The sequence below is a fragment of the Mustela putorius genome, unplaced genomic scaffold (genome assembly GCF_011764305.1).
Source record: "Mustela putorius furo isolate JIRA1106 unplaced genomic scaffold, ASM1176430v1.1 tig00537227_pilon_pilon_pilon, whole genome shotgun sequence".
Taxonomy (NCBI): Eukaryota; Metazoa; Chordata; class Mammalia; order Carnivora; family Mustelidae; genus Mustela; species Mustela putorius.
In genome coordinates this window covers 3,767,331-3,789,421 of record NW_025422368.1, presented here as the reverse complement: position 1 = coordinate 3,789,421, position 22,091 = coordinate 3,767,331, and the positions used below count along the sequence as shown (strand labels likewise).

General features: G+C 52.8%; 2 protein-coding genes across 4 annotated transcripts; both read left to right on the top strand.

Moving 5' to 3' along the window:
• The first annotated feature begins 3,021 nt into the window (after positions 1 to 3,021).
• ATG101 (autophagy related 101) lies at positions 3,022 to 9,405 on the top strand. Of its 2 annotated transcripts, none has more exons than XM_045073264.1 (4): positions 3,022 to 3,040; positions 3,553 to 3,658; positions 6,334 to 6,668; positions 8,704 to 9,405. In XM_045073264.1, the coding sequence occupies exons 3-4, from the start codon at positions 6,417 to 6,419 to the stop codon at positions 9,106 to 9,108; spliced, it is 657 nt and encodes a 218-aa protein (XP_044929199.1). In that variant the 5' UTR covers positions 3,022 to 3,040; positions 3,553 to 3,658; positions 6,334 to 6,416; the 3' UTR covers positions 9,109 to 9,405. The 2 variants fall into 2 exon arrangements, with proteins under 2 accessions (XP_044929199.1, XP_004774757.1); XM_004774700.3 differs by lacking the exon at positions 3,022 to 3,040 and adding an exon at positions 3,132 to 3,287.
• Positions 9,406 to 11,171: 1,766 nt separating this feature from the next.
• On the top strand, positions 11,172 to 15,887 carry SMIM41 (small integral membrane protein 41). 2 transcript variants are annotated; one of them, XM_013046889.2, is made up of 3 exons: positions 11,172 to 11,665; positions 14,197 to 14,315; positions 14,740 to 15,887. In XM_013046889.2, the coding sequence occupies exon 1, from the start codon at positions 11,277 to 11,279 to the stop codon at positions 11,550 to 11,552; it is 276 nt and encodes a 91-aa protein (XP_012902343.2). In that variant the 5' UTR covers positions 11,172 to 11,276; the 3' UTR covers positions 11,553 to 11,665; positions 14,197 to 14,315; positions 14,740 to 15,887. The 2 variants fall into 2 exon arrangements, with proteins under 2 accessions (XP_012902343.2, XP_012902345.2); XM_013046891.2 differs by lacking the exon at positions 14,740 to 15,887 and having other exon boundaries at positions 14,197 to 14,724.
• The last annotated feature ends 6,204 nt before the right edge of the window (positions 15,888 to 22,091 follow it).

Sequence of the window (22,091 nt, the reverse complement as noted above, 5' to 3'; positions counted from 1 at the left end):
TCTCGCTTTTTGAACCCTCCCTCCCTGACAGGACCACCCATGTGGCTGTAGGACCCAAGGTCTGAGGTGCAGTGGGAACGGCCCTGTAAGGATTTAGGGAGGTAAGAGGAGGCAAGGACTGGCCAGCATCTGGCCAGAGACAAGGTGAGGGGGCTCAGCTTCAGCCACGGGCGGGAAGGGCTCCAGGGACAGGGTGAGTTTTGGAGGAGGGACAGCAGTGGGTGGAATGAGGACAGAGGAGCGTGTGGCCTTGGCAAGTGTATTAGTCAGGGTTCTCCAGGGAAACGGAACTAATAGGATGTGTAGCTATAGAAAGAGATTTGTTATGAGGAATTGGCTCATGTGGTTATGGAGGTCTGATAAGTCCCAAGATCTGTAGTCAGCAAGTGGGAGACTCAGAAAAGCTGGGATATAGTTCCAAATGCCAGCGAGCGGGAGACCCAGGAAGAGTAGGTGTTTCAGTTCAAGTCTGAAAGCAGGAAAAGAACCCAATGTTCCAGCTTGAAAGCAGTCAGGAGTTCTCCTTTTTCATGGCAGGGTCAGAGCTTTTATTCTCTTTGGGTCTTCAACTGATTGGATGGGGCCCACCCTCATTAGGGGAGGAAGTAGTCCCCTTTACTCAAGTCTACCCAATTCAAATGTTAATCTCGTTCAGAAAAACACTCTCCCAGACACACCCAGAATATTTGATCAAATGTTTGAATATTTGATTAAACATTTGATCAAATGTTTGGGTACTCTGAGGCACAGGCAAGTTGACACATAAAATTAGCTATCAAAGTAATTATTACATATCACTGAGCCTCAGTTTCATTATCTGTAAAGTGGGGGGAAAATTTCATTTACCTTCAAAGGTAGTTAGAGAAATCAACACAATAGTGCATTCGAAGTGCTGGCATTGTGCCTAATAAGGCTCAGTGATGGGTAGTAGTGATGATGATGTCAGGCTTGTGGTCTCGAAGGTCCCTGAGATGAAGGGTGTCAGGGGTAAAGGAGAGATCAGCCACTCCCTTCCCTGACTGGCAGTCTCTGGGAGTTAGGCTCTGATCCCCCCACCCATCCAGGGCTGGTTCTACTTCCTTCAGTCTCCCTCTTCTGGCTCCTCAGACACTCTCAATATTTTATGCTGATTCCTCCTGGTTAAGTCCCCGCTCCAGAATATGTTGGTCTATAAGGCAGGTGGCTTTCTCCTTCCTGAAGCCCTGGGGGTACTCTGATGCTGCCAGGGGACAGGTGGCTGCACCTGGGACAGAGACAAACCAGAGGGACCAAGCCTGCACCAGGGCCCAGCTATGGAGAGAAGGGTGAGGGAATAAGGAACTGATGAGGAGGGGAATGTCAGCCAGAAAAGGAGTAGTGTCGGGGTTGAGAAAAACTGGTGGGATGGCGCCTGGGTGGCTCAGTTAGTTAAAGCATCCAGACTCTTGATTTCGGCTCAGGTGGGGAAATCAGAGCATCACGTGACTAAGCCGGGTGCTCAGTGCCAAGTTGGCTTGAGATTCCCTCTTCTTCTCCCCTATCCCTCCCCCACCCTCCCTTCATAGTCTCCCACCCATTTCTCTAAAATTTTTAATAAATAAATGAATTTATTTTGTTTATTAATCAATCAATCACAAATTAATAAATAAATAATTAGTAAATAACTAAACAAATAAAATCTTAAAAAAAAAAAAACAAGAAAGAAAGAAAAGCTGGTGGGAGAGGGCAGTCCTAAAGGATGTGCTGGAGCCCGCTGGTACCAGTGCGGGTGAGCCCATTGAACTACCGATGATCAAAATGTAATCCTTCATTCATTTTGGGCTCTGCATTCAGGGATGTCCCATAGTTTCAAATCAGCCATTGTAGAAAACTAGCAAACACTACTCATCAGAACATCTTCCCACTAGAGAGAAGGCTTTGAGTGGGGTGTATTGGAGAATGGTAGTGCATGGAGAAACCAGAAAGAGAACTTCTGTAGAGGTATGGAATCCTGCATTTGAACCCCAGGCTTGCTACTTACTGGGTGACCTTGGACAAGTTACTTAACCTCTCCCAGCCACACTGTCTTTATCTGCCTTCTAGTATTGATCATCGTGAAGCTTAAATTAACACACATAAAGCACTTAGAATCATGCTCTCTACATTTCACTCAATAAATATTATATTATTATTTTGAGAGAGTGTGTTAGGAAAATGAGCATCTTAATCCTCAAGTAAACAACTCAGGCCAGTGAGTCTCTGTTGGTGCATCCCAGGCTCTGTGGGCATGAACAAAAACGGACAGACCTCTGCCTACCCTAGGCTCACGATCTACACGGAAAACCAAACATTCTCCTGGAAGTTACAGAGCACTAAAAATGTACTCATTCGTATAACACTTTACATTCCACAAAGATCTTTCATATGAATTATCTCTTGTGATCCTCACAACAGCACCCCATTTATAGAGGAGAAAGTCAGAAAGAAGGAGTGACGTCAAGAGGCTCACCCAGGGGGCAATGGCAGAATTATGAGCTTTACAAGAGCTGTCACCAGATCGGTCATGGTCAAGCACCAAGTAGCGCTCCTGTATGAAGATAACACGGTAAGTTTAAGCCCCTTTCTCCAGCATCGAGGGACCAGGGATTCTACTACGCACTCTGGACAAGCTAATTCAGCCATCCATCCAGCATCACGCAGCGCACCAGCCCGGATTCATCTCCAGGCCACGTCTCCAGATGGCGTTCCCTTCATCTTGGGGGAACGTCCAGGTCTCTGCGCCCCGAGTTGGGGAGCAGACATGCGACCCAGAGGCTGGTTCATCGCCGATGACTCCTCTCCGTCTAGGGAGGCAGCACAGAGCCCATTGGCCTCTCCTTCCAATCCATCTCTATGGCGGAAGTGCGTGGTTCCAGCCGAAACACAACAACACTCTCGGTGGTGGGCTGAATGGACTCGTCCAAACGAGGGAGATACTTTTTACTATCGAATCAAAAAAAATGCGAGAAGTGATCAAGACAAAAATAAGCACGTTTTCACGGAGCAGTTTGTGGCCCTCTGTGTCCGCTGGCGTGGCTGTAAGGTATGGGGGCGGCTGCGCTGATGTCGGGCCCGGCCGGGCGTGTTCGCACCCCCGCCAGAGGCCCATGGAGCCGGTGGACCTGCCCGGCTGGCGGGGGGCGGAGGCCCGGACTTCCGCCGCCGGCACCGCCTCCTGCCGCGGTGGTCGGGCGGCCTCGGGAACGCGGTTTCGCTGTCCGTCGGGTCTGGGACGCAGGCTTGGGTTGGTGGGGGACCGTTTCGACTAACCGTCTGTCCCCTTCCCCTGTGTAAGCGCGGGCATTCCCCGGGCCGGCGGGAGGGACGGCGCGCCTGGAACTCCCGAGTGCGGCCAGGCTGAGCGCGGGGAGGGCCCGCCCCGCCCCCCCTCCACCCCGCGCACCTCCCGGGACCTCGGGAGGCAGCTTCTTCCCTGAACCTCGGACTTCGGCGGGTCGCGGGTGGTGGCGGTGGGAGACACGGGACCCGGGTGGAAGGTCCTTTCTGGGGCCCGCCAGAGTGTCTTGACGTTGAGCTTTCTGTTTTGGCTTTTAGTCTCTTTGGGGCTCAGTCGCCGGCGCGGACGTCGAGGCGCATTTGCGCGCGAGGAGGAGCAAGGGCATGGTCCGAACCTGAAGGACCTGCGCTCAAACCTATACGCGTAAGTGGGCATGGGGATGCCCTGGGCTCCAAGCTGACGCTGTGCTCTGCAGACCTGGGCCTTGAGGCGTTTGGGGTGGGGGGAATTAGAGGGTATGAGATTTCCCAGGCTCTGCTCGAGAAGACTCCCCGCCCACAGGAGGCAGGGGTGAGGGGAAGGGGACAAAAAGTTCATCACAGACAAGATGTGGCTTGCTCTGGGAAGGAGGCTGGGGTTGGTCAGTACCGACTTTGTGAAGGAGTGCCACCAAGAACAGCTTTTTCCTAGGAAGATCCTGGGCGTGGGGCCAAAGAAAGAAGTGGCCTGGGTGAACGTTTGTGGGAGACCCCTGTGGGGGAAGTGGTGGAAGAAGGGGGAGCTGGGACAGAGCTGGGAGCCTCTAGATGGGAAGCTGTTGAAGGGAATTATACTGTAGAGAGCAGAAATGAGCGACAGAGCTTGACTCCTCCTGATGTAGGAGAAACTGATCCAGCAACCCTTGGAAGGACCTGGAGGCTTCTGATCAGGGTGATCTGAGCAGTCACTTTGTACTAGGTTCCAGGCATGGAATTTCCAGTAGGGTCTAGTCCCTGCCTTCAAGGAACTGTCAGTCTCGGGGAGAGCCAAGACAGGATAATACCTATGAAGGGATGACTGCTAGGTCAGGTAGACCCTCGCTGGTAGCCGAGTGAGAGGCAGAGCCAGCTTGATCTCTGAGCTGTCCACAGACTGCCCTGTGTTCACTGCTGAGCACTGCTGTTTAATGGGGATTGAGACAGACTGAAATACGCTTAGAGGAGAGCTGCCAGAGAAGATGTGATGTAGGGGTGAGGGGTAAGAGTTGTCTCCAGATATCAGAAAGGCACATAAGTGGAAAAGGGAGACTTATTCTATGTGGCTTCTGATATACAAACTGTGACCAGGGGTTTGAAGCACTAAGTGGCAGATTCCTTCTGGAGAAGGAATACCTGAGTAGAGCTGTCCAAAGATAGAATGGTTTGCTGGGAGAGGTGGTAAGTTCTCCGTCAGGGCAGGTTTGTAAGCTGAATGCTCAGCAAGAAATGTGACTGTTCTTCTCCTTTGGGGCTCATATTCAGTTACTTACAAGGTCTGGTCCTCAGGTATGTTCTTTCTTTCGCACCCGGTCCACCAGTGCTGTGTCATAGCCTGTGTTCTCTCTCAGCAACAATGATACCATTGTGAGTGATAGTGGCTGGTACTTACTGTTTACTACTTGCCAGATACTGCTTTAAGTGCTTTATAGATGCTAACTCATCCACTCCCTGGGACAGTCCTTTCAGGGTAGCTTTTATAGATCCCCTTTATATAGATTCAGGAAACTGAGGCACATAGGAGTTAAGTAGCTTGCCCAGGGTCACCCAGTGAGCAAGTGGTAGAGCTGGGGTTGCAGCCAGACTGTCTGGCTTTAGAGTCACTGGTTTTATCCACTCTTCTACCGTAGAAGACCTCAGTAGATTTCTTCTACTGTAGAAGAGTGGATAAAACCAGTGACTGTAAATTTTATTTGATCATTTTATTTGATTTTTTAATTAAATTTTTTTTTTATTTACTTGATTTTTTTATTTGATTTTTTAATTTATTTTATTTGATCATTCTTGATCACAAAAATCCAAATTTACAGATAAAACACACTCAGAGAGGTTAAGTGATTTGCTTGCAATCACAGAACAAGATGTAGTAGAGCTGGGGTTCAACCCAGGACTGTTGGATGTGAAAATCCCCACACTTAGCACTTTACTCCTCCACATCCCATTGTGCTGCCTCTGTAACTGTCCCTGCTGTTGTGGCCTCTAACTGGACTTCTTGCCCAGCCTTTTTGCCTTAAATGTGAAAGTTTTTACCCCAGAGTTTGTTGATGGCCCTGGCATGAGGGGAGATTTGAAGTGTGTGTGTCTGTTAGGTGCCAGAGCTCAGTCTTCATTTTTTTAAAAAGAGATTTATTTATTTATTTGAGAGAACGGCAGTGCACAAGCGATGGGGACGAACAGAGGCAGAGGGAGAAGCAGGCTTTCCCCTGAGCAGAGAGCCCGATGTGGGACTCGATCGCAGGACCCTGAGATTATGACCTGAGCTGAAGGCGGAGGCCTAACCCACTGAGCCCCTCAGGCACCCCCCAGCCTTCATCGTTTTTATTGATAGCTCAGAGCAGGTTTTGGCCACAAGATAGTTAAGAGCCATCCTTCACCTTTCATCCAGTTCACTTTCTGCTGCACAGATCTGATCTTGGCACCATGATGCATTGGCTCTTCCCTGCCCTCAGCACAGGGTCCGAGGGCCTTAACCTGGCCATTCAAGGTCCTAGGAAGTCAGACTCCTACCTTCCTTTGCTTTTACTCCCGCCTCGTATCCTGGCCAGTCAGATAGCCTTCACCTGCGTCTCTCTCCTCCAGTCCTGTGGCCTCTCGGGGGCAGGGGCCGTGCACGCCTTCAGTGGCTGGTGGTGGACAAGGGCGACGAGCCTTTGCGGGACATGGCGCTTGACGCCGTCCTGAGGTCAAGTCCTGGCCGGTATTTGGATTGTAACTTGAAAGCTCTCTCCCTTTCTGATCCTGAGAGCCTTCCTTGGCAGTATGTGCCATCAGAATGACAAGAAGGGCCACGGAGGCAGAGGCGGTGTGGCCAGGGGGGAAGCAGATGGGTCACGTGTCCGTGCTCTGACCTGGCTGCTCTTGCAGGGTGGCCCCTGGCTGGGGTGAAGCCCCCCCGGCTCCTGTTTTCGTTCTTGTCCTGCCCGCGGGTGCGGGCTCCTGGCTGCAGGATGAACTGTCGCTCAGAGGTGCTGGAGGTGTCAGTGGAGGGGCGGCAGGTGGAGGAGGCCATGCTGGCCGTGCTGCACACGGTGCTCCTGCATCGAAGCACCGGCAAGTTCCACTACAAGAAGGAGGGCACCTACTCCATCGGCACCGTGGGCACCCAGGATGTGGACTGTGACTTCATCGACTTCACCTACGTTCGGGTCTCCTCAGAGGAGCTGGACCGTGCCCTGCGCAAGGTTGTCGGGGAATTCAAGGTAGGGGTGTGGCACGGCGGGTGGCAGGCGCACCACAAATGTCTCCCCCCTCCCCCCGGCTTGCTCTTGGACTGGCCTTCCCTTCACGAGTGTTCCTGTTGGGTTTTTCCATGTTCTGAGGAACAGATGTGCTCCTTGCGGGGCGGAGGGCTCTGGACAGGGCAGGGGAAGAGGCTGGTGAGAACCCCCCAGGGAGGGAGAGCAGACAGCCCTCGGGTTCCCTCGGGTGCCCATTGCCCACCCCCCTACCCCAGGCTGGAGCTCATCTCTGACTCTTAAGCTCTCCCTTCCTATGGACTCCTCTCGGCTTCCACCTGCCCTTTCATGAAATCCTTTCCTTTGGGGAATTCCTCGAGAGGGAGGCTCTCTGGGCTCGGGCGCTCACCATCCAGCGGAGCATCCCTTTGGGCAGTGTGGCCGAGGTTTGTGCGTGCCTGTGTGGGCCTGGAGGAAGGTGGCAGGGACACACCAGGCTGCTGACGTTGCTCACCTCGGGCAGTGGGAATTTGTGTTCATTCAGGGCGATAGTGTTTCACTGTTTCCGTGAGTGGCTATTTTGAATTTTCAAGTAAGGGGGAATTTTTTTTAAGGTGCCATCTCTGAGGTGAGAGGAGGAGGGCCGTCTGTCTGACTTCCATTCCACAAACATTTGGAGAGCCCCTACACGGTGCTGGGGACCAGGTGCTCATGGCAGGACGTGGCCCCTCCCCCAGGCCACAGTGTTCCCCCTCACTGCACTCCCCTGTCCCTCTGAGAGCAGACAGGGTAAATTCTTTAGAGTTTCCCAGTCCGTCTTCAAGGGAGGCTGTGGTAGTCAGCCGTCTGTCCTAAGTCTGGCTATAGACGCCTATGAGAAGCACGTAGCATATAATGGTTAAGAGCATGGATTCAGGGGCCAGGCTGTACCACCCAGCAGGTGTGTGACCTTGGGCAGGTGACGGGACTTCCCCGGCCTTCAGCTTCCCTGGATGTAAAACGGGAAGGATGATCGTACTTGCCTCAGAGGCATATGCACTATGAGGATTAAATGAGTCAAATATGTCAAGTGCCTGAACCAGCCTGGCTTTACTGTGAGCTTTGTAGAAGTGTTAGCCATCATGACCCGTGACCTTGCTCTGTCCACAAAGGAGAGAATTATCTCCTGAAGGACAGTTCAGGACTTGAGGGAAGCACCCTTACTCGCCGAGTTGGTGTTAACTCAGATGGAAGGGTGCTTCAGGCTCCCAGCTGCTCTAGGAGGATGAGTGTGGGGCCACCACACCCACTGGAGGTAGGGGCTAGGCAGAATTCTTGGACGAGATGGTCTCATTTGCTTCTCAGAGAAGGGGAAGAAGCCAGCTCTGGTCTTTCCTTCCCCCTTCTGTTTCTTGGTTTCCTTTTTCTTTTCTTTCTTTTTTTTTTTTTTTAAAATATTTTATTTATTTATTTGACAGAGATCACAAGTAGGGAGAGAGGAGGAAGCAGGCTCCCTGTGGAGCAGAGAGCCTGATGTGGGGCTCGATCCCAGGACCCTGGGATCATGACCTGAGCCGACGGCAGAGGCTTTAACCCACTGAGCCACCCAGGCGCCCCTCCTTTTTCTTTTTTTAAAGATTTTATTTATTTATTAGAGAGAGAAGCGGGGGGAGGGGCAGAGGGAGACACTGACTCCCCACTGAGCAGGGACACCCCCCACACACACACTCCCTGGCAAACCCCCTCCCCCAGAACTCAATCCCAAAGGCAGATGCTCACCCTACTGAGCCACCCAGGTGCCCCTCTTGGTGTCCTTTTTTCTAGTTAAGGATCATTGGGCTTTAATTCCCTCTTCTGCTTTTCTTTAGAGACAGATCTTGTTGGTTTGCTAGGAACACTTGTGTCTGTTCCAGCAGTTTGCTGTGTCACTTCACACAAATCCTTAGCCCCCTGTGCGTCTCATTCCCTACCTTCCCTGAAGGACTAGTAAAGCTAGGAGAGCCTAGTTCCCTGGGGCGAAGGAAGCAGGCACTCACAGGGTGACTTGGCCTTCTCATCTGTTACCCTCTTCCTTGCCCAGGATGCGCTGCGCAACTCTGGAGGTGATGGGCTGGGGCAGATGTCCCTGGAGTTCTACCAGAAGAAGAAGTCACGCTGGCCTTTCTCGGATGAGTGCATCCCCTGGGAAGTGTGGACAGTGAAGGTGCATGTGGTCGCCCTGGCCACAGAGCAGGAGCGGCAGATCTGCCGGGAGAAGGTGGGCGAGAAGCTCTGTGAGAAGGTCATCAACATTGTGGAGGTCATGAACCGGCACGAGTACCTGCCTAAGATGCCCACGCAGTCGGAGGTGGACAATGTGTTCGACACGGGCTTGCGGGATGTGCAGCCCTACCTATACAAGATCTCCTTCCAGATCACTGATGCCCTGGGCACCTCGGTCACCACCACCATGCGCAGGCTCATCAAAGACACCCTTGCCCTCTAGGCCTTACTGGAGCCACAGGCTCTCCTGGATGGCTTACAGACCTTGGCTTCCAGGGATCGTACTGTGGGGCCTTTGGGGCTCTGGAGCCTGCTTAGGCTCCTTGGTGAGACTTGGAATGGCCACCTCTGGCTTCCTAGTTATGTGGTTGCCAGTCCTTGGTCATCCCTTTAACCTTTGCTCATGGTCAAGTCTGGCCTTCATTGTCTTTCTGCACCCCTGTGGGGGTCCCCCTTTCTCAAATGTATGGAAGAGCCATCGTTGGGATGGTGAATAAAATTGAGAATGTGTTTGGGTTGAGCCATCTCTCCCTGGGCCTGTGTCCTGCCCTGAAATGTCACCACTCTCTGACCTGTGCAGATTCAGTTGTGCATTGAGGGCATTATTCCAACATGAAGGGAACAGGGTGGGGGATAGATTAAAATTGACCAGTTGGTACTTTGTTGTGGGTTCACATAAGCAGGTGTTCACCACTCGGTTGTCAGTGTGGTCAGTCCTGTGAATGATGACACAGAGGAGGAGCTGTTGCTTTTGGATATGACTGCTGTTTCTTCTCCCTGAGGAAGCTGTGATATCCTGGCTTTTATGTTATCTGGACTGGCTTCACAGTGATTCTCAAAGAGTATCCTCTGTGTCTTCACAGTGCACATACAGGTCCCCACGTGTACCAGAAAGCTCAGTTAGTTTGGGGGTTTCCTTCTCTGGAGAGAGATTGGCCAACTTGAGATAGTGTCTGATGACACTTCTTCCAGACTGGGCTGGGCCTTGCCGGTTGTTAGGACATTGCTTTGTTAACACACTCATTTCTACAACAGGATGCTCAAACTGTGAACTCCTTATATACTTCTTAAGGATTTATTCCCTCTTTTGTAATACTTCTGGGTTATATGTGGGCAGTTGTACCAGGCTAAATGGAGTGCGGGGTGGTGGGGTCTTGCGCGAGGTCCTGGAGCAGGTAGGTGGCCGTGTGGCCAGGAAGTGTTGGCACGTGTCTCCCATTCCAGGCACCTTGGCCCTGTGATAGTGAAGTGTTGCCCTTGATCTCTGGGGCATTGGGAGAACTCAGGAGGTTCTCAAGGCCTGGGAGATGGGGAAGGCCGTTTCCTAGCAGGTCCTTGATGGTGTCTAATCCCTACCTGGCCTGCTGGAGTCTGGGGATCTTTTCTTCCTAGCCGGCCATCAGCTAATCCTTTCTGAGTGGCTGGTTGGTTGACAGAGTTGTTTGCTGGCCGTGACTTAGTTTTTTTTTAAAAAGAGAGCTCAAGGTTGCTGTCTTCTGGGAGATCTGAGCAGGAGGGTCTTCCCTCCATCCCAGCTTTTTGAGACTTTCTCCTTTACTCAGCCCGTCTCTGCTCCATGCACAAGCCCAGGTTGGCCATGGGACACCCCGCTGGCACTGAGCTCCCCTTGGGGGAATAGGACAGTAACCTTTCCATTCTTTTCTGGCGTTATGATTTCCCAGAGGTAGGGGACTGTTGTACTCAGGGGTCGGAAGAGGAGCCCTGGTGACTGGACTTTGCTCACTCATCATTAGGTAACTTGACCTCTGGGGCCTGAACAAAGGAATGAGGGTAGGACTTGAAGTTCTACCCTGCATCTCTCCTTGCTCTGGGACCCAGGAGGCACCGGCCTGCTTGTCCAACTCCAAGAGGTTCCCAGAAGGGATGATGGAGGAGTAAGCATCTGTGCCCCTCAGGTCTTGGAGGGTGCTCATTTGCCTCCTGTTCTAATGGGCACCTGGGCCACCTGCAGTATTGAGCTTTGGCTCAGGGACAGCCCAGGAATGCTTGCTGGTCTTGTATCCTGCTTAGTGGGGCAGCACCCCACAGCACCTGGGGTGGGGTCTGGAAGATTTTTTCAGTTCGAAGGGAGGTGCTATCTCTTGAGTTCCTTTGCCATGGGAGAAGGAAAGCCTTCGGGACCGTACTCTGGATTTGACTGGATGGGTGTATGGGCTGGATTCCCACGCCTTGTGTGGAGGCCTTTGAGACAGGAAGAAATACCCCAGGGGCCGGAGGAGCTCTGTGCGCAGGGTGGGAGCAAACGGAGCTTGGGATCCGCCCCTCGGGCACCTCCCCCATGCAGCCCAGGCCCGCCCGCCCGCTCTCCTGCTCGCGCTCCCGCACATCTGGCCCTTCCGCGCACATCTGGGCAGCTGGCGGCGCCACAGCATGAACAGCTCCCAAGCGGGCGCTTCGCCCCCCGCCACCTGGCTGAGCTCTTGCTGCAACCAGTCCGGGGAGCCGCTGGAGCCCCCCGAGGGGCCGCGCGTCGTGCAGGCGGCGGTGCTGGGAGTGCTGTCGCTGCTCGTGCTCTGCGGGGTCCTGTTCCTGGGCGGTGGCCTCCTCCTCCGCGCCCAGGGCCTGATGGCGATGCTGGTCCGCGAGCGGCGCGCGTCCCGCGAGGCCGAGCCCAGCAGTGCCAGCGGAGGCGAGGACGACTCCTAGGCTCCCGTGCGCTCCAGGGTCTCGGCCTCCAGGCGGCCCAGGACTGGGCACCCAACGGGGGGCTGCGGAGCGGGGGGCACCATGTCCTTCCCCCGAGGCTGGCGCCCGCTCAGGTGAGAGCGGTGGGGGACAGCTCTTCAGCGACTTGGGTTGGGCTTTTTGCATGTCCACCGGGTGGGCCCTGCGGCTACCCTGGGTGTGCTGGGACCTGAGGGAAGAGGCTGCCACCCTCTGTGTCTCTCCCACAGCAGTGCCCTGTGTCCTTTTTTTTAGAACGATGGTTACCAGGTGTAAGGGTCACCAGGTGTGAGGGGGAGGCAGGGCGGTTGGGAGAAGGGCTCTGGAGGGGCCGCAGTGTGCTTTGGAGCCCCTCCCTGTATGTATCCAGCCTCCGATTTGCCCCAGCACCACTTGGAGCTAAGGCCCACCTCCAGCCCACACCACTGGGGGGCTAAAGGAGACACACTGCCCCAGAAAGAGTGACGATCCAGACCTTTGGCTCCTGCTTCCACCTCCTCTCCTTCCTGAAGTCTTGTCCCTAGAAGGGGATCTGAGTAAGATTCCTCTCTGTGGCCTCCCTTTGGAGGCAGAGATGGGAGTGTGGGTCCTGTTTTATGGCAGAGCCAGGGGCCAGGATGACTCTAGGGGATGGGGAGGGGAGGTGGGGTCTCCCCTCCCCCAGACCCTGTTCCGGTGTGTCTGTGGGGGGCCAGGTGTGGCCCAGAGCACTGAGCTTTGCCTCGTGAGTGGGGAAGGTGGTGAGGTTCCTGACAGCCGGGGGCCCCATGAGTGCACTGCTGGAGGAAGCTGGGGCTGAGGATTCCCAGCTGTGAATCCTCTGGCTCTGTCTGGCTCCCTGTCTCTGTCTCTCCAAGGACAAGAACCATCTGGAGGGAAGGGCCTGGGTGGCCTCAAGACAAGGTAACTCCAGGCCAAGGCCATCTTGGGTGGAGCCATGGACGGGGAAGCCTTCCCTGTCTCTCTTCTCTGCTCCGTGATGCACCTCTGGGCTCCTGGGAGGTTTCTGTGGGGCTCTTCTTTGGGGGTTCCTCTGACCTGTTGCTTGCCAAGCGCAGAGGCAGAGTCCTAGCTTCTGCCTGAGAAGGAAGTCGGGGCACGTCAAGGGAGGCTGGGTGATGGCGTGAGCGAACCGTGGCTGAGCATTTGAGAAGCTGACAACGCGTGATCCGTGCATGGAGCAGCCCAGGATTTAGCGCTAATCCCGGGTAGTTGTGCCACACCGGCCTTGCTGAGCTGTGGACTCCTCACTTCAGGGACGCCACTGCCACCCCTGGGAGAAAGGTCTGGCCAGGGAATTGAGGGCTGTGTGTGTGTGACTGGCCCTGGCATCAGGGAAGCGGGCTTGACCTGGGGAACCCGGGCCACCTCCCTTTGCAGCATGCCAGATGAGGGGGTGAGAATGCTCTCTTTTTGTTGTATCCAGGTCCCTTTGCCCCCTTGCCTGATAACATTCTGCTGTTTTTCTACCCTTCCTCACCCTGTGCTCTTCTGCGGCCCGGGATAGAGGAATTTCCGAATCCACTCCGAACACTTCATTTTGCAAATGGGGACACTCAGAGACAAGAAAGTGACAGGGTCCAGTGAATGACAGAGCGGGAACTGAAGCCTGAGGCTTCTGATTCTGAGTTCAGGGTGGGGGGTGTCCCTGTGCGTGGAGGTTCCTCCTTGGGTCATTCCTCTTGCTCTGTCCCTGATTTCCCACCACTCTTGGAGATGCTGATGCAAAACATGACCTCTCTCTGAAAGAATGAACCTTCACACACACTCCCTTATTTGGCCTATGGTATCTGGGACCAAAACTCCAAACCCCCAGGTTACCGCCTTCCTCCTGACCCTTCTTCCCCAGCGGCCTTGTTAGATAGCCTTCTGTTGCTGGGCACAGCCTTCCAGCTGCTGGCAGCTGTCCCCCAGCCAGCTGGGCTCAGCTTTCTGGCCTAAGCCTGAGGGTGGGCGTGAGCTCAGAGGGTCAGTGGGAGTGTGCCTCTGCGGAAGACACTCCAAGGGGAGGGGGCAGATGGAGCAGAGGTGAGGGTGATGACTTCCGGACTGGCGTATGGACTTGAGTCTGGGTGGTGGAGGGGTGTAGAGAGATCTGATAGAGGAAGGGCAGTGCCCCTAGCATCCTGTGTCTGCTGGAGTGGGGGGACTGAAGGGATAGGCAAAGGCTTTCTTTATTCAACTTCCTGCTTTTGCTGTCCCTTCAACTCAGTGCTTGGAGAGCCAGGCTCTGGCCTGTGCGGGGGACCTCGATGTTCTTGGGGGAAGATACTGGGATCTTTACTATGGAACTCTGACCCTGGCCAAGGCTGTCAGATTGAATGGGGAGGAAGAAGATTTAGAAAGTTGGGGAAGGAGTGCTATTGTCTTCCCGACTCTCAGACTGTGGCTTGGAGTGACAGATGAGGCAGTGGGTGTGGTCTGAGCGGAGTAAGTCTAGGGTGTCTGGACCCCCAGCAGGCTCCCTTATCCTGCACTGTCTCTGAGGGAAAGGCTGGGGCCACAAATGGGTGATTTTGCCTTAACTTTCCTGTGGCTCGTGAGTTTCACTGTGAGCTGGAAAGGGCTGTCGGGGGCTGGTCCAGTTCATTCTTCAGCAAAGATGGGGGGTGCCTCTCTGTTACAGATTCTTGAGCCTCCTGTGGTGTATCTCCCAGAGTTCTGCCGCTCTCCTACAGCACCGGGGGACCTGCTGCCTTTGATCCTTGAGTGGTGCAGACAAGACCAGGAGAAAGCTGGCTTGTGGTGAGGCGTCTACCCGGGATCCTTGCGCTCAGCCCCGCCTCTCCTTTGCTCCATTCTGCCTCCTGCCACACGGCACCGCACCGCACTGTGGGTGTGGGGCTGGGGGGGTCAGCGCTCTAGGGAAGAAGGAGCGCCCTGAGCCACCACTGCATGTCCGGGGTGCCGGAGTGGACAAACGCCCTTGGATGCTCAGTGCAGCTGATGCTGGCTACGCCCCTTACTGGCTGGCCTCCAACAACACACGTGCCGCCCCTTTCCCATCTCTGATACCTGGCTCCTGTGGTCTGACAGGTCAGTGACCTGTCCCTACTGAGGGCCGTGGGTCAGTGTCATCCATTTGGAGATCTTGGTGCCCCAGCAATGCCCTATCACTTCGCGTGGCTTGTTATTAAATACGCTGGTAATGCAAGTGTCCTATTTACAGTCTGTGTTTCAGCTCTAGATTCTTGACATTGGTGGTATCCTGCTCCCACCCTCCCTCCAGTTTGAACTGATTCTAGCTGATCCTGAAAGAGCATCACCGGCCATGGCCCCCTCTTCCCTAGCCTTTCTTCAGTGGTGGCTACTCCTCTTCAGACACCCAGAGCCAAATCCTTCCAAGGGAGGGTAGGAAGTGGGGGGTGGGGGGGTGGGGCACAGTGACGCTCATGCCGGCACTTGGCTGCCCCCCAGTGGCCAGTGTGGGCCAGAGCACCACTTCCTTCAACTGGTGTTCTGGGGTCTAATCCTAGCCCAGCCTTAACCAGAGGTGCTTTGAAATGAGAGCGGATTTTGTGAGTGTGTGCCCTGAATTCTAGATGGTAAACCATCCCGAGCCTCCGTCTCTTCATCTATAAAATGGGGGCAGCAGTGTCTTTATGAGGATCAAACAGGTCATATGCTTGTCCATAGATAAAAAGATTTTCTACACTGTAATTGCCATGTGATGTTATTTTTCTCCCTGTGAACCCAACCATCCCGAGGAGAGGTTAGAACCACCCACCTTGTTCCTGGGAACCCTTCACTTATTCATCTTCTCCATGGGTATTGACCGAGTGACTGGTCTGGGAGGGGGAGGAGGTGAACGGTGAACGCCACAGAGCCCTTGCCCTCGAGGAGCTCATAGTCCAGGAAAGAGCGCTGCTCACAGAACTGAGGTTAACATAGATCGTCAGTCATGTCCAGCATCAGCAGAGCTAAGAGCAGAGAGTGTCGTAGAGAAGGTGGTGTACTGAAAGGGCACTCACAGGGCGGGCGGTGGGGGTGGGAAGAAGGATATTCTGGACAAAGGTGCAGGAGGTGTGAGGCTGGGGGTGCCTACAAGCAGGGTATGGAGGGAGATGAGACCAGAGGGGTGGCGGCTGGAGAGGAGTGGCATTTACCCTGGGGTAGGGAGGTATCTAGAAGGTTTCAAGCTGTGAGGTGACATGGTAAGATCTAGATCTTAGGGGACTGGGAGGGAAGTTGGTAGGTGGGAGCAGGCTGGACAGCAGGGAGGCTGTGATCAAAACCCGGCAAAGTCAGGGCACCTGAGTGGCTCAGTAGGTTCAGGGTCTGCCTTCAGCTTGGGTCATGATCCTAGGGTCCTGAGAGCAAGCCCTGTGTCAGGCTCCCTGCTCAGTGGGATGTCTCCTTCTCCCTCTCCCTCTGCTGCTCCCCCTGCTTGTACTCTAAAGAATAATAAAGAAATGAAATCTAGGGACGCCTGGGTGGCTCAGTTGGTTAAGTAGCTGCCTTCGGCTCAGGTCATGATCCCAGCGTCCTGGGATCGAGTCCCACATCGGGCTCCCTGCTTGGTGGGGAGCCTGCTTCTCCCTCTGCCTCTGCCTGCCACTCTGTCTGCCTGTGCTTGCTCTCGCTTCTCTCTCTATGACAAATAAATAAATAAAATCTTAAAAAAAAAAAAAGAAATGAAATCTAAAAAACAAAAATCCCCCAGAGCCCCCAAGCCAGCAAAGTCACAGTGGCCTGGACGAGGGTGGAAAGTTAGGAGACAGATCCGAGTGATATTCAGGGTTCAGACTTTGGTCACGAGTTGGATGTGAGGGATGAGGGAGAAGGAGGAGGGGAGGATCTAGCTTCTGCTCCTGCCCTGGATTACTGAGGGGGTAGAGATGCCCACCACCCACTGAGGGGACGTGTTATCGGTTAGGACTTTTTGGGTCAGTATTTACCGGAAACGCAAAGGATATTTGACTTGGGCAGAAGGAACTGATTGGCCCATATAACTGGAAAGCCTAAGGGTAGCTCTGGCCTCAGGCCTGCTGTGACTCTGGTCTCAGAGGACAAGAGCAGCGGCCTTGGTGTCTCTTTCCTCTGGGGCTTGGTCTGCTCACTGCTGTCAGCCTCTGGCTGGGGGTCTCATGGTCAGAGCAGGGACTTGGCTGGATATGTACTCCGGCCCCACATTCGCTAGCAGTGTGAGCTCTGCGACATGCTTCATCCCTCAGTGGCTTGAGTTCCTCCTCTTTAGAGTGGCGAAGGCAGGGCCTAGCTTTGCCTTGTTTTGTTAGAATGGCTGAGATTCACACATGAGGGGGTCCGGCACAGAGCAAATGCACAGGAAGTGTGCTCATTATTAGTCTCAGCCTCCATGTGAGGTCAGATGCTGGCCTCATGGCCTCTCAGGTTCAAATCTGTCAGGAAAAAGAGGGGTCATCCCTCAGGTCAGTTAGCCCAAATCCCTGGAGCAGCTGAAAGACTTGGCCTCTTTGACTCTGTACTCACCCTGGAGTACTATGCTCTCGAGGATAGAATGTTCTAGGCCTCAGTCACATGCTCGACTCACAGTGTGTGTGTTGAGAGGGGATGGATTGTCAAGACATCCTAAACCACAGGACCCAAAGAAAGGGGGTATCTCTTCACCAAATCTAGGCCTGGTTCAGTCCTGGGCTAAACAGAGCCGGGGTGGCCATAAACCAGCTCAAGGCTGCTTCAGGTAGGGGCCACAGGCAGCGAGGACGGCCAGTGAGTCCAGGTCTGGTGTGTGGAATTTGAAGGGGCACTGTCGGGTGGGCAATTGGTGTATGAGGCTGGGGGTCTGCAGAGAGCATTCTGGATCCTGATGTTGCTAGAACCAGAACACAGAGCTGTGGGAAATGGTCAGGTTCGGTGGGGTGGTTGGGGCAAGATGGGAGGAGCCTGGGCTTGCCACCTGCAGGACACCACTTAAAGGCAAGGCAGAAGAGGGGCTGGCGAGGAAACAGAGGACAAGAATCCAGGAGGGTGGGTGGGGAGCTGGGGAATGGGCTATTTTGGCAGCCAGAGAAGAAAAAACTTGGGAGCCAAGAGGCCAGGATCGCCCGTGCCCCAGTAGTCATGTTGTGTTGGGAGGAGCCCTTGCCGGGAACAAGTGGGGAAGGCTTCTCCCTAGGCCACACAGCCAACTTGAGCTACCCTGCCACTACCCTCTGCCTCAGAAGAAAGGAGCCCCCATTCAGAAGAACGTGGGAACATGGTTCCCTCTGGGCCAAGGAACCCACTGTTGGGAGGGGATTGGTTTATTTTATTTTATTTTATTTTACTTTATTTATTTTATTTATTTTTAAAGATTTTATTTATTTATTTGACAGAGAGAGATCACAACTAGGCAGAGAGGCAGGCAGAGAAAGAGAGGGAGAAGCAGGCTCTCTGCTGAGCAGAGAGCCCGATGCGGGACTCGATCCCAGGACCCTGAGATCATGACCTGAGCCGAAGGCAGCAGCTTAACCCACTGAGCCACCCAGGCACCGGGTTTATTTTATTTTTTTATAGCACCCTTCCTTGTACTATGCGAATGCATGCGCCACACAGAGGTCCTGCCTAGGCAAAATAAAACAATACCAAACAAGCACGTGCAAAGGAATGTCCTCCGCCTCCATGGCCACCGGGCTTCCCTTCCAAGGTGCAGCGGACACACTAATGTGAGTCTCACACCTGCCAGGAGGGCTGAGGCTTCAGCCTCGAGTCCCGCACCTGTGAGTGAGTCCTCTCTGTCTGCCTGGACATGGCTCAGAACCTCTGTCTCTGAGACCCGAACTTCAGGTGCTCTTGTGCTTTGTGTCTTCAACCTGCACATTCAGATGTCTTCAAGATGGTCCCTGACCTTGCCCTCTCGACTTTCTCCTTCTTCTTCAGTCCCACCTGCCCCCCACTGCCTGTCCCTCCAGTGTCCACTCCTTGAGCATCATCTCAATCCCACTCTTGCCCATTTCCTGACTTCATTCTGCGCATGGGGCCCTCCTGGTAGAACCGCAGCCCTGGAGTGATGCCGCTCTCTGTTCTCTGAGCTCACACCTGACTGCTAAGTGCCTCCCAAGGAACGACACAGCCCCGGGCAGACTGATGGCACCAAGAATGGCCATGCAGTGGACCCGTTCCATGCCTGGTCCTTGCTCCAGCCGGCTCTGTCTCCCAGCTGAGTTATGGCAAAACTTCCCCTCTCTCAGCCCCTGCCCTCTCTCCTCCCCCGCACTCTGCTCGGATGTCCTTGCCTCCTGCTTCTCACAGAACAGAGGTGCCAGCAGACACTTTGCCTCTGCTTCTGTCCCCAGATCTGCAGCACACCTGCCAGGGGCTTTGTGGGGCCCGAGTCCGTGCTGAGGGTGCCCCTGCGCCCCTCCCACCCCGCCGCCAGGTGCTGCAGATGGTCCTCCTCGGCTGCTTTCTTTAATGCCCCTTCCATGGCCCCTTCTGTGCTGGCTCTGGCTCTGAGACACACTCAGGTTTCTTTCAGCTTAAAATAGCCCTCCTCCGCACCCACTGCTCCTTCAGTTACTACCCCGCGTCTCACTTCGTCTTTGTAGCCAAAATTCTCCAAAAAGGTTGTCCACACTTGCACCCATGTTCTGGCCTCCTGTGCGCCTCCCCACTCTTCTCCAGCCTGGGCTCGGTCCAAGCTGGTGGCCCCGGGAGACTACCAACCCCTGGGTTCTTATCTCAACGCCCTCCTGGCCACTCCCGAGGCTGCGACCCCCTCCCCACTGGCTGCCACCCCCCCCCCCCCCCCCCCACCTCCCATCCTAGTTTCAGTGAGAAGCATTGGAGACGGGAGGCTGTAACTGTGAGCTCCCCCTGGGTCCGCCACTTACTTGGTAATGGAAATCCTCTGTCTCATGAGTAAAATTGGATAATGCTAATACCCACTTGGGGAAGCTCTGAGAGTATGTGGCCCAGCATGTGGGAGCACTGGCCTGGATTGAGTCCAGGCCCCCCAGCTCCCAGCTGCCTGCCCCTGGGAGAGGGCTGCTTTGCTCCTGTCCTAGCTCACCACTCTCCAAGAGTCCTGTGCCATCCCCTTCTCTTTCCCCTCCCAGCCATGCCCGCTGGGTTCCTCAGGACTCTGTCCTTGGCCTTCCTCTTACCCTGCCCTCTTGCCTGGGGTGCTCCCCCCACCTTCTGGAGCTTAAATTGCCACCTCTTTGCCATGACTCTGAAATGTCAGCTGGCTTCGTTGCCATAGGGCGTGGCGTTCTCCTGCGTGTCCCTGGTTCCAAATGTCTTTCTTCTTATAAAGACACCAGTCATGTTGGATCAGGGGTCCACCCTATTCCAGTATGACCTCATTTTAATTTAACGAACTACATCTGCAATGACCCTGTTTCCTAATAAGTTCACATTCTGGCACTGGGGGGTTAGGACTGCAACATTTTTTTCAAATGTCTATGTATATATTTTAAAGATTTTATTTATTTCTTGGAGAGAGAGCGCTAGCAGGGGGAGGAGCAGAGGGAGGGGGGAGGGGGAGGGAGAAGCAGACTCCATGCTGAGCTTGCAGCCCAGTACAAGGTTCGAGGAGAATCTTGTACTGGGCTGCGACCTTGAGATACGACCTGAGCTGAAGTCAAGACTCAGACGCAGAACCAATAGAGCCACCCAGGTGCCTCAACCTATCTTTTTTGATAGGGGAACCCAATTCAACCCATACCTGCTGGTACTGAGTGCTACGGAGAGAAAAAAAAAAAATAGGGGGAGTACAGGCACAGCATGGCGGGAAGGTTGAAATTTTAAGCTGTGGTCATCAGGGGACATATCACCTAGAAGGTGACTTTTTTTTTTTTAAGATTTTATTTATTTATTTGACAGAGATCACAAGTAGGCAGAGAGGCAGGCAGAGAGAGAGAGAGGAGGAAGCAGGCTCCCCACCGAGCAGAGAGCTCTATGCGGGATTCGAATCCCAGGACCCTGAGATCATGACCTGAGCCGAAGGCAGTGGCTTAACCTACTGAGCCACTCAGGCGCCCCCTTAGAAGGTGACTTTTTTTTTTTTTTTTAAATATTGAACTGATTTATTCTTAGAGAAGGGCTAAGGAAGAAGAAATGTAGTTAAGAGATAATGGTGTTTCATAACAAGTTTTACTACATATAAAATACATATTTACGTATATAAATACATGCATATGTACATACGCTATTGTATTCCTTGAGTTCTATGGATCTATTACTTTAGAAATAAAAAAATGAATATATGAAAACAGCTTATTTTTATTTTTTCCCCAGTTCCAAACTGCTGTATTTAACCAAGCTTTTAGAGAGCTAAACTCATTGTAAATTGTTAGAAGAAAAACCAGTCGCTTCTAATTTATATTTAAATTGGCACATTCATATATCTCATGATTTGTCTCTCAGAAACTTCTAAGTCAGTGACCAACAAAGCATGAAATAAAGAGGAGAAAGCTTAGTATTATTTGAAGTATAGAATTGTGGAGGCTAGTATTGGGCCCAAACTGTGACTTCAAGGTTGTTCATCTGTGGGTACTCTCCTTTCCAGGCCCCATCTTACCTTAGGCAACTCTGCTTGCTGTCAATTTAACACCACTAATTAAGACATTAGTGGTGTTAATGAGGATAATAGCTTAAGAAATGTTCTAGTTCCTTGGGTATTTTTATTATAATAAGGGATGTCTTATTAGACAAAAACCATTTTAAACCCAAAAGAAATAATATGAAAGGGGGACTAATTTTGTTGTTGGCAATAGCGTTGGTATGTTGAGACCTAGAAATTCTCCATCTCCTTACAAGTTCTGCTTTGTAGTTGCCTGAATATTGTGATGCCGATCTTCAAACACATCTTTGAGAAAGGGCACAGAATTCAAAGGGAAAAATGCCACACTGAGTAAAGCAGGGTATTTACTTTCTTCTTCTACTTTTTAAAATTTTTTTTTTCTGGTCTGTATTTACTTTCATGCAGGCTATCGTGCAGCTAAAGATGTGAGAAATATTTTAATTATGCATATGTCGTGACTTATTTCATGGAACTATACAAGGCCACCCTTCCATGTTAGTCCTCACTGAATAAACCTGTGTAAGAATAGAGCATACTTTCTTGGCTATGCCTAAGTAGAACTTAACTGTATAAATAATGTGTGCATGCACACTCAGACACACATATAGTAACATCTTATTAGCTTTCTAGTGTTAGAGATAAGATTGTTCTTCATATGGAATTAAATTTTCTTCTATCAGAAATAATTTGTGTTCTTACAAAGCTATTTCCAAACTATATCACAATTCCTTCTCTTCTAAAACACTAAATGGAACTTTTTTTTTTTTTTACCTTTTTTTTTTTCTTATTTAATAAACATATATTTTTATCCCCAGGGGTACAGGTCTGTGAATCACCAGGTTCACACACTTCACAGCACTCACCAAATCACATACCCTCCCCAATGTCCACAATCCCACCCCCTTCTCCCAAACCCCCTCCCCCCAGCAACCCTCAGTTTGTTTTGTGAGATTAAGAGTCACTTATGGTTTGTCTCCCTCCCAATCCCATCTTGTTTCATTTATTCTTCTACCCACTTAAGCCTCCATGTTGCA